This window comes from Brassica napus, chromosome C4, assembly GCF_020379485.1.
Source record: "Brassica napus cultivar Da-Ae chromosome C4, Da-Ae, whole genome shotgun sequence".
NCBI lineage: Eukaryota > Viridiplantae > Streptophyta > Magnoliopsida > Brassicales > Brassicaceae > Brassica > Brassica napus.
The window spans coordinates 30,965,071-30,976,729 of record NC_063447.1 but is presented as its reverse complement, the minus strand read 5'-3'; the positions used below and the strand labels follow the sequence as shown (position 1 = coordinate 30,976,729).

The 11,659-nt window shown below is 44.1% G+C and overlaps 1 protein-coding gene and 1 long non-coding RNA gene across 4 annotated transcripts; both read left to right on the top strand.

Annotated features, from left to right (window-relative positions):
• Nucleotides 1–214: 214 nt before the first annotated feature.
• LOC125585996 lies at nt 215–1,786 on the top strand. The gene is made up of 2 exons (XM_048755755.1): nt 215–1,031; nt 1,452–1,786. The coding sequence occupies exons 1-2, from the start codon at nt 215–217 to the stop codon at nt 1,784–1,786; spliced, it is 1,152 nt and encodes a 383-aa protein (XP_048611712.1).
• Nucleotides 1,787–5,861: 4,075 nt separating this feature from the next.
• Nucleotides 5,862–8,211, top strand: LOC111202036. Of its 3 annotated transcripts, none has more exons than XR_007322028.1 (4): nt 5,862–6,562; nt 6,923–7,235; nt 7,400–7,518; nt 7,600–8,211. It is a non-coding gene; the product is annotated as an uncharacterized LOC111202036 (long non-coding RNA). The 3 variants fall into 3 exon arrangements; XR_007322026.1 differs by having other exon boundaries at nt 5,958–6,552; XR_007322027.1 differs by having other exon boundaries at nt 5,960–6,739.
• The last annotated feature ends 3,448 nt before the right edge of the window (nt 8,212–11,659 follow it).

The following is an 11,659-nucleotide window of genomic DNA, read 5'->3' as shown; positions in this document are numbered from 1 at the left end:
TGAGATTGGACAGAACGCTGGGGAAATACTAAGGGTTTAGACTAACCTTATTGATACCGAGACTCGAGTAGAGGATGACCCTCTTAACCGCAACCTGGAACAGCATAACGAGGAAGTCGTTGAGTCCTCGAATGCGGGAAGTCACTCGGCTCTGGCTGGTGGAGCGAGAGACAAACAGGCCGGACGTAGGCGTCATCGGGCCGCAGAGCCGTCCATGAGGGAAGTCTTGAAGGCATTGACGGCTATGGCAACACAGATAACGACCCTAACGCAAGGGTTCACACCATTGGTGAACTCATCTGTTGGGCAATCGACTCGGATTCCTACGGCTATTCCTTTAGTTGGAGGAGAACGGGTCATGGAAATGGCCGAAGTGGTAAAACTGGACCCAGAGCCAGTCCAGGCCGTGAAAAAGGTGGTTTACCTGAGTGTGTTGCAATACATAAGCCGTATGGGAACCAAACACTTCAAAGGTAGTACTGATCCAATCAAAGCAGGCGAGTGGAGGAACCGTCTGATCTGGAACTTCAAGTCTAGTCGCTGTCCAGACGACTACAAGAAGGATATCGCGGTCCACTTCCTTGAAGGGGATGTGCACAACTGGTGGATTACCGTGGACAAGCGTACTGGAGGAAGCATCGATAGGATTGAGGACTTTGAGTACGAGTTCAACAGGAAGTACTTCCCAGCTGAAGCTTGGGATCAGCTTGAGGCAAAATTCTTGTACCTCACCCAGGGTCGCAAAACCGTGCGTGAGTATGAGGAAGAGTTCAACCGTTTCAGGCGGTATGCTGGGAAGAAACTGGAGGACGAGTCGGTGCAGGTGTGTTGGTTCTTCCGCGGACTGAGAGTAGAACTTCGTACGCACTGCTCTGTCCTCACTTTCCGTACTGTCTCGGAACTGGTCGAGAAAGTTGCCTTGTTGGAGACAACTCTTGCTGAGGAAAGCTGGGTGAAGTCACACACCCAACAGGCTTCGGGTAGCAAGTCAAACGACCGAAAAAAGAAGAGGGATCATGTCGAGGAAGGCGGTAAGTCATCGGGAAGTCGATTTGAGTGCACCCAGTGCGGTAGGAGGCACGGAGGCGAATGCTGGAAAGCAGTGGGTACCTGCACCCGATGTGGTAACAAGGACCATGCGATCTAGAACTGTCCAAAAATGGACCAAGGGCAAGGAAAAGTGACAAGTGAGGATGGAAGATGATGCTTCCATTGTAGAAAGACGGGGCATTACAAGAAGGAATGCCCAAAATTGCAAGGGGAGCAGAAGAGAAACCGGGCGGATGCGGATAGGTCAACCCATGGTAAGGGACAGACCACGGCACCGCGGGTTTATGAGCTTTCGTAGAAGTCTGGTGAGTCTAGCACCTTCCGAGCGATCACTGGTATGTCACTTCGCCCTGGCCTATTTCTATTATTGCATTGTATTGCATGGAACATGTAATGGGTAGAGAACTCAGCCTGGATGATTGTAGGAAACTTGAGTATTGGCGGTGTAGATACACACGCACTTTTCGATTATGGGGCAACACATAGTTTTGTTAGCCCGGATATGATCGGAAAGGGGATGTTCCAGAAAGAACGAGACAGGTGTTTTGGCATAGTGAATGCAGCTGGTGGTCAGGTCATGCATTCGCTAGGGCTGGTTAAAAACATTCTGGTTGTGATCCAAGGCAGGAGTATGCCTGTAGACTTGGTGATAGTCCGCCTTAAAAGCCACGGGGTAATCTTAGACATGGACTGGCTTGGAAAGTATCGGGCCACTTTATATTGCCATCGGGGGTGAGTCCGGTTTGAGGGTGAACCTGGACCGATCGCTTTCTAAGGGATAAGGTCGACTTCGGGTAGTTTGGTGGTCTCGGTGATCCAAGCAGAACGGATGCTCGAGAAGGGATGTGAAGCCTACCTGGCCACGATCTCCACAACCGAAGTCGGAAAGGGTGTAGACCTTGGAGAAATTCTAGTGGTCAAGGAGTTTAAGGATGTGTTCCAGACCTTGGCGGGTTTACCACCTAACCAGTCAGATCCATTCACGATCAAACTCGAACCAGGAACTACTCCATTGTCCAAAGCGATGTATCGAATAGCCTCGGCTGAAATGTCGGAGTTGAAGAAGCAATTGGAAGAGTTGCTTGAAAAAAGGTTCATACGGCCAAGTAGTTCACCTTGGGGAGCGCCAGTCCTATTCGCGAAGAAGAAGGATGGGAGTTTCCGCCTATGCATAGACTATCGAGGATTGAATCGGGTTACTGTTAAAAACAAGTACTCATTGTCTCGGATAGATGAACTGCTAGACCAACTAAGAGGGCCGACTTGGTTTTCCAAGATCGACTTGGCTTCGGGTTATCATCAGATTCCGATCAAGCCGATGGATATCCGGCAGACTGCTTTCAGAACGAGGTATGGCCATTATGAGTTTTTAGTCATGCCGTTCGGCCTAACCAATGCACCGGCCGCGTTTATGAAAATGATGAATGGGATCTTCCAGGAATATTTGGACGAGTTTGTTATCATTTTCATAAATGATATCCTCGTCTATTCGAAGGATCGGGAGTCACACCAAGGCCATCTTCGGGTTGTTTTGGAGAAGTTAAGGGAACAAAAGCTCTTTGCCAAACTCAGCAAGTGTTCCTTTTGGCAAAGGAGTATCGGGTTCCTTAGACACATTGTGTCGGATCAAGGAGTCTTGGTCGATCCGGAGAAGATTAAGTCCATCGAGGCCTGGCCAAGGCCTAAGAATGCCACTGAGGTGAGGAGTTTCTTCGGATTGGCTGGTTATTACCGAAAGTTTGTGAAAGGTTCACGAGCGTGGCTCAGCCCATGACTCAACTAACCGGAAAAGATGTGAAATTCACATGGTCGGAAGAGTGCGAGAAGTGTTTTTCAGCATTGAAAAATATGCTGACGAGTGCACCAATTCTAGCCTTGCCGGAAGCGGACGAACCTTATGCGGTCTATACAGACGCATCTATATCCGGGCTTGGATGCGTTCTGATGCAGAAAGGCAAAGTAATTGCCTATGCTTCAAGGAAATTGAGGAAGCATGAAGGGAATTATCCAACTCATGACTTGGAGATGGGAGCGGTAGTGTTTGCTTTGAAGATATGGCGATCATATCTATATGGAGCCAAGGTGCAGATCTTCACGGATCATAAGAACCTCAAATACATCTTTACTCAGCCTGAGCTAAACCTAAAGCAAAGGCTATGGATGAATTTGTGGCCGACTATGATCTTGATATTGCTTACCATCAGGGCAAGGCTAACTTGGTCGCGGATGCATTAAGCAGGAGAAGGGCCGATGTGTCAGCCGACAAGGAGTCTGAAGAGCTTGAAGGAATGATCCGGGCCTTGCATCTCAACGCATTGTCTATGGACCAGGAACCATTGGGTCGGAGTGTAGCAGATCAAGCGGACCTGCTCACAAGGATCCGGATTGCTCAAGGCAAGGACGAGAACTTGAAAAAAGTTGCTCAGAATGACAAGACCGAGTACCAAACATCAAGCAATGGTATGATCCTTGTCAATGGTCGGATCAGTGTACCGAATGATGGGGAACTTAAGGACGAGATACTGAGACAAGCTCACTTGTCCAAGTTCGCAGTTCATCCCGGCCAGACAAAGATGTACCGTGATATCAAGAGATACTACCACTGGGTGGGCTTGAAGCGGGATGTGGCCAAGTGGGTAGAGCAAGTGTCCCACTTGCCAACTCGTCAAAGCCAAGCACCAATTCCCGAGTGGATTGCTGCAGAACTTGCCCATTCCGGAGTACAAGTTGAATCATATCACAATGGACTTTGTGACTGGTCTTCCAACAACCAGGAACAAGAAGGATGCAGTATGGGTAGTCGTGGACCGACTGACTAAGTCGGCACACTTCATTCCCATAAGGAAGACATATGGTGTTGGAGAAATAGTCCGGAAGTACATTAAGGAAATAGTTCGGTTACATGGAGTATCGGCTAGTATCGTCTCGGATAGGGACCCTCGATTCACTTCTCAATTATGGAAAGCTTTTCAAAAGGCTTTGGGAACAAGAGTGAGTATGAGCACGGCCTATCACCCGCAAACTGATGGCCAATCCGAAAGGACCATCAGAACGTTGGAAGATATGTTGCGGGCATGTGCTCTTGATTGGAGCGATTCGTGGGAGAGGCATCTACCTATGGTAGAGTTCGCTTACAACAATAGATTCCATAGAAGCATCGGGATGTCACCATATGAAGCGTTATATGGGCGGTCATGCCGGACCCCATTATGATGGACCCAACTGGGGGAGCGCATCATAATTGGACCGAAGATAGTTGAAGAAACAACTGAGAAGATCAAGTTCCTAAAGGATAAGATGAAGAAGGCCCAAGATAGAAAGAAAAGTTATGCGGACCAGCACCGGAAGGATCTTGAGTTCGCAGTGGACGATCTGGTCTATTTGAAGATGATAACATTCAAGGGTTGAGCCTGAGTATCCAGAAGAGGAAAGCTAAATCTGAGGTACTTGGGTCCGTTTAAGATTATTGAGCGGGTTGGTCCGGTGGCATACACGTTAAACTTGCCAACCGAAATGGATACATTTCATAATGTGTTGCACGTATCCCAACTCTGAAAGTGTCTTACGGATCAAGACGTGATAGTGCCGGAACTGCCTTCGGAGTTAGTCAGGAACCTAACCTTGGAGACAATGCCGGTTCGGATTGTTGATAGGATGGAAAAAGCAACCAGGAAGAAAGTGATCCCATTGATAAAAGTTGTTTGGGATTGCAATGGGAAAGAAGAATCAACTTGGGAAACAGAAGCACAGATGAAGGCTGACTTTCCTTAGTGGTTCAAACAATTCGAGGAGGAAGCAGTACTTGGTTTGGATTCGGGGACGAATCCCTATCAAGTGGGGGAGACTTGTAGCATCCCAGATCCTTGCTAAAGATCGTTGGGACGGGCCATGGGATGAGGGAATGTACAAGCCGGTCGAAAGACTCAAACACAAGCGTTCCATGGTCTGAACAAAGGGTTAAGTCCGAGTAATGATCCAGACTTAGCCAAGAAAAGGGAGAAAAGTGAAGAAAGGGAGCTGGACCGAGCTAAGGAAGAGTGTAACGAGTTGGAAAAAAGGCCAACCTGTAAGCTGGACGAGTTCACTTAATCTAAATCAGCTTGATAAGCTAGTAGACTCAGCTGGACCTGCTGGACCAACTGTCGGGTAGCTCAACTCAACTGGGAGGAATGTTCGGCGGTTGGGCCAGTTTGACGAGTTCGGGGTGGTTACGAGTAGTTGGTCGGATCAGGTGCGGAGCTGGACTGGTCCGACTAAGCCTTGCGCGTGTGGCAAACGTGCCAAGCAGTTGGAGTCAGTTTCTCGCCGAAGGGGCGCGTACGGATAACCGCCCAAGCGGTTGGAAAATGTACCCTCTCGCCCTATAATCGTTCCTGACCGATTTTTTATAAATATGGGGCCTTGGGGTCGTTTTTGGACATGGATTTTCTTAAGGAAAACACCAAAAACTCGATCAGAAACAAAGGCATCCGAAAGAGAGAGAGACTTGCGCGATCTGAAGAGAAGACTTGATCGGAATCAAGTCCAGAAGGCGATCCGACCGTGATTGCTGGAAGAACGATCCAAACATGGTGGATCTAAGGGAGAAAACGAAGCAGACTGCGACTGGAACTCCAGAGCGCACGTCTAAGGTATGGACTGGATAAACCATCGCCATGGCCTTCGGGTGGATCCGAACGGGACTATGGCCGATCGGCCTAAACCGGTTTCGTCCTTCAAACCTTACTTGATCGTTTTTTCTTTCTTCAGTATAAACAATCGAGTGTCTTGGTCTTAGGACTGGGTAAGGGATCCGGGCTTAGAGCAGGTCCGATCATGCGATCTGATGCTTAAGTGTTGGATCCGATAGATCACAGATCATGGCTGTTTGGCTTGATCGGGTTATGGCCGATCCGGATGGTTCAGTGAGTAAGACAGTTTGATCTAGATCCGCAAACTGAACTTGATCAATCTGGTTAAACGATTGGATAAGCCGGGTTATACTAAGGGGATTTTCGGGTTGAACTTAGAAAGAACCTTTCATTGTTGCATGCTTAGAAACTGACTGATTAAGTTATCAGATAGATACTTACGTTTTGTTGGTTTCAGGACAAGATGGTGATCGTGGGAAGGACTTGGCTTAGCCGTGAAAACTCGAGGCCGCGGATGGATGGGTGGTTGGATATACTGATTTAGGATCGAACTTTGTAATAGCCTATAGTGAAAACTTAACAATTGTATCGAATCTTTTGTGATATAAATAAAGAAATCAGTTTATCTTTCAGCATATTGACTCTAATAAAACGCATATAGACTCTATCTTATGAATCTCATAATTATCCGAATTTGACTTAAGATTAATCAGACCTTAAAAAAACTGACTGGTCGGCCTGGTCAAGCCATGGCCGAACCTGAGGAACCTCACTGGATCAAGTGTCCGGGTTAGGGCCCTTTATATCCAATATGTGTTTCCTCCGGAAAGCTCATTGTAGCAGTCGTCTGGATCTCGAGTAAAAAGCTTAGGTAATCTTATGTACGTTTCTCCAATCTTAGATTCTGAAATTCTTATGAATAATAATAACTGAATTGGAATTTAATATGATGGTTGAATCATACGAATGGGTGGAGAGAGTAATGAAGGTGAGATGGGGTTAAACTATGAAGATGATGAAAGTGGGATCTCAAGAGTTGGAAATATATCAGTGCTTTCGTATGCAAAGACAAGTCCTTTATTCTCTTCTACAGATTAGGCTGCAATATCTGTTTTTTTTTCATGCTTATCCACTTTTTATTACATGGTTAGGAATTAGGATGAGAACGGTTTAATTTAGGTTTTGTGAGATATCTGAATTTCTAATGTGTAATTTCTTTTTTTTTGGTCTCAATGATTCAGATTTTGATATTGTCTCCATCAAGGGAATTTGCTTCACAAACAGAGAAGACGATACAATCTACTGGGAGTACATACCAATATTCAGGCTTAAGCCTGCATCGGTGGTAAGAGTATTGTAGAAGATATCAAGAAGGAAGAGTGTGGTGTACATGATGTGTCTAGAACACCTGGTCGACCAAATAAAATGATAAAAAGAGGAAATTTACAAACTAAGGCTGTTAAATTTTTGATTCTTGATAAGAGTAATGAAGGTGAGATGCTGAGCAAAGGTTTCAAAGACGAAATTTACGAGGCTTACAGATACGATGTTCAGGTTTGCTATATTTCTGTTACTTTTACTCAAGAGATACTGGAGATGATAAACAAGTTCATGATGGATCCTGAGATAATACTTGTGAAGCGTGATGAGTTGATTCTTGATTCTTATGATTAACTCTTAACTTCAACCATGAGACTACAACATGTTAATTTTTCCAGGGAATCGAACAATATTATGTTGATGTTGTGAAGAAGAGTGGAAGTTTGATACACTTTGTGATCTTTATGGGACGCTTATTATCAATCAAGCTATTAACTTCTACAGCACAAGACAAAAGGTACATGTGTTCTTAAGCTATCTGGTCTCTCTATATCTTATATGTCAGATAGTTGAATTGCATTTATTAAATGTATGTAAGGTGGATTAGCTTACTAAGAAGATGGGGAGTAGTAACTTTATAGTGGCATCAATGAATGGAGACAAACGTCAAAAGGGGAGAGATGAAATCATGAACCAGATCCGGTCTTTTAAAAGTCGCTTCACAAGCTCCCACTACCATTCAATGGTGATGGACAATCCATAGATAAGTTGCTTTATTACCATCCCGGTTCAAGCTCAGGTTATCCGGACATGTTTGAGCGTCTTTTCCCGTTTGGTGATTGTGGAGGTGGTGTCACTGGTCAGATTGGTCATTTTCTTGGTTCCAACAAGAAAGTAGAAAGTGTTGGAATATTGATCAGAGCTGGAGAGTCTCATGAGGATCGTCACCAGGTTTCAGGTGATGGTGTTCTTGGTGCTTCTACAATCAGGAAAGAAGGCAAGTCATAGTCGAATCGAAATGGACAATGTAGATTTTGGTTTGGTAGCAACAGGTTTGATTCTCATACGAGAACTATTAGGAATAAAACAAAAACTTTTGACGGTGGTTTGTGCTGAAAAAAGTGATTTCACAACCTTTTACATAACTTCTTCATTTTTATTGTCCTCTAAAATTTGCAGATAAATGAAAGAAGGAGAAATTGTGAGTTGAGTTTTCCAAGTCAAAGAACATGTCAGAACAAAGACAATACTTTATCATATTATCTGTTAGAAAACAAAAATAATATTTGCGCATCTTTGCGGATCAAAACTCTAGTTTGTAAATAAAACAAAGTCTTGGGCTTACGTAAGTCCCTTTGGATTCCGTTCGGTTGATTCGAGTTTTCGGATTTAGATTTTTCGGTATTATGCACATAAGTCTAATTCGAGTTTTACTAGTTTATAGGTCGAATTCAGATCAAATTATAACCAATATCTGAAATTGCCTAAAACTATTGTTTTAAAAATTTTAAAATTAACAAAAAAATTACTCAAAATATATAAATTATTTAAAAATCTTATTAAAAACTTACAAATTGTTTAAAAATCTAAATAAAAACTTGTTAAACTACATAAACTAACTCAAATGGATTCAAAATAACAAATAAAACAATTACAAAAATATTTAAAATTCTCCAAAATATCTAAATCACTGTAATATATATAAAAACATTAACATATTTAACTGATTTTTGATATTTTTGGGATCTTTATTCGGATTTCGGTTCGGTTCGGATTGTCCTGAACCCAAAAGTACCAAATTCTTAAGTCCTTTCGATATTTTGTATAGTGGTTCGGATGAATATTAATTGGTTTTGTCTGTTAAAATGTCCAGGCCTAATGTCAACCCCACCTAAAATAAAACATCTCTCACGCAATCTACTTGATGTTTTTTACATCAGCTGGGAAGTTAATGATTATTTTAATTAGATGGCGTCAAAGAAACAGATCATTCTTTGGGGAAATTACAGTTTATTAAATCAAGTTGTTGCTATGTATGTAATGGAGGTCCATTAACTATTATTTCATCCTAAACTACTTAGTATTTTCATATATATTTTTTGATAAGTACTTTCATATCAAGTTTGTAGTTCTAAGAAAAAGACAGTGAGAACGAATATTCACGCGCCACCGCCTCCACCTCAAGAATCCGGCAAAGAACATACGGCGGAGCATGTTAACATGATTATAGGGAGACATTTGGTGAAGGAAGAATGGGGATCTGTTAGCGTTAGCATTGGTTTGGTACGGTTGAGCTCGGTCTGGTTCGACTAGAGGAGCAAGCTTTGTTGGAGTCAAGATAAGATCGTATAATAGTTGTTGTAGAATATACGTATAGATTCTGATAACTAAGGATCTATTATTGAGATCTCTTGTGATGTATATAATCTTGTTGTACGTAATGAATACACAAGAAAATTCACAACACCTTCTTCCTAAGTTAACATGGTATCAGAGCCATTCTAGATCCAGTCGAAGAACGTGTTGAAAATACTTAACTCATGTCTAAAGATCTCGCAGTCGCGAGTGTCACTGGTGACAACAAAATGTTTTCACCTTACTATCTGGCGCCGTCAGATAATCCTGGTGTCTCCATCTCTCCAGTCTTGTTGACAGGAGAGAATTATGTCGAATGGTCGTCGGAATTGGAGAATGCGCTGTGTGCTAAGCGCAAGGCAGGATTCATCAACGGTACCCTTAAGTTGCCTAATGAGGCGGAGAAGCCAACTGAAGCAGAGATGTGGAAGACTGTGAATTCCATGATTGTGGGATGGATCAGAGCTTCCATCTCACCCACGATCAGGTCAACCGTAACGTTCACACCAGATGCGTATAAGATGTGGTGTGATCTGAAGAAGAGGTTCTCGGTGGGGAACGCGGTTCGAGTGCATCAACTGAGAGCAGAGTTGGCGGCTTGTAAACAAGATGGTTCCAGCGTTATGGACTATTTTGGCCGTCTTGTACTGAAGTGGGAGGAACTTGTACGTTACAAGCCAATTCCACAGTGTACCTGCGGAGCCTCGGAGAAGTTTGTTGCTGAGTATGAAGAAGAGAAAGTGCACACCTTCCTGATGGGACTAGATGACACTCGTTTTGGTAATGTATGTACCAACATTATCGGGATGGATCCTCTGCCTGATCTGAACTCGGTGTATCAGCGGGTGGTGAGAGAAGAGAGACGCATTCTCACCTCCAGAGGTGAACCAAAACAGGATGCAGTCGGGTTCCTATCCAAGACAGACGGAGGTTCCAGCGATAACGCGTTAATGAGTGGTGTGATCGCAGCAGTTGCTCGCAGTCAGGGTAGCTCACTGGTTTGTAGTCATTGCGGGAGGTCTGGACACGACAAGAAGGACTGCTGGCAGATTGTCGGATTTCCGGAGTGGTGGACAGAGCGAAATCAGAACAGTGAGCGTGGTGGACGTAACAAAGGCAGAGGCAGAGGACGGGGTCAGGTGAGAGCTAATGCAGCTCAAACTTCGACCAAAGTTGGTGGTTCGGGATTCACCAATGAACAATGGGCCTCTCTAACTGCTCTTCTGGAACAACAGAAAACAACACCAATTCCCGACAAGTTGAACGGTAAGCAGCAGAGTGGTGAGGTGATCCTAGACACTGGGGCATCTCACCATATGACTGGTGACCTTTCTCTACTTACTGAGACCGTGAATATTGTGAACTGCTCTGTGAGCTTTGCAGATGGTAGTCAAGTTTTCGCGTCAAAGAGTGGTTCTCTTAGACTTTCAGACAAGATTACTTTGTTACACGTTATGTTTGTGCCAAACCTGAACTGCACACTGTTATCGGTTGCCAAGCTACTTAAACAAACCGGATGTCTAGCTGTATTTACTGATACTCTATGTGTGTTGCAGGACCGTTTTACGAGGACCCTGATTGGAGCCGGTGAAGAACGGGATGGCGTTTATGTTTATCGAGATGTTACTATGGCACGAGAACACAAAATCAAGTCTACTGAAGACAAGACGCTGTGGCATCGGAGATTAGGACATCCTGCTTTTGGTGTTTTAGGACATTTACCTTTTGTTTCTGGTGTTTTAGACAATAAGGAAAAATTTGGTGGTTGTGACATTTGTTTTAAATCCAAACAAACTCGAGGGGTGTTTTCCGAGAGTTCTAATAAAGCTTCAGTACCATTTGAGTTAATACATGTTGATCTGTGGGGTCCCTATCGTAAACAATCCTCCTGCGGTGCAGTGTACTTTCTGACGATTGTTGATGACTTCTCGAGGGCTGTGTGGATACACTTGTTACTTGAGAAAACTGAGGTCAAGACAGTTCTACCAAACTTCTGCAAGCTGGTTCAGAGGCAGTTTGGTCGTCAGGTACAGACAGTAAGGAGTGACAATGGTACCGAATTTATTTGCTTGTCCAAGTATTTTTTGGAAAATGGAATCATACATCAGACGTCGTGTGTAGCCACTCCACAGCAAAACGGTCGGGTTGAGCGGAAGCACCGTCATATTCTCAACGTCGCGAGATCGTTGATGTTTCAAGCAAACCTCCCCGTCAAATTCTGGGGAGAGTGTGTGCTTGTCGCAGCTCATGTCATTAACAGAACAGCCTCGAGTCTGCTGCATGGGAAGACACCGTACGAATGC

Bases quoted from the DNA above. Each gene is read 5' to 3' on its own strand.
- LOC125585996 (XM_048755755.1), top strand. From the start codon at position 215: ATGAGGGAAGTCTTGAAGGCATTGACGGCTATGGCAACACAGATAACG. The intron at 1,032-1,451 runs GTAAGTCATCGG...TGTAATGGGTAG, and splicing joins GGATCATGTCGAGGAAGGCG to AGAACTCAGCCTGGATGATT.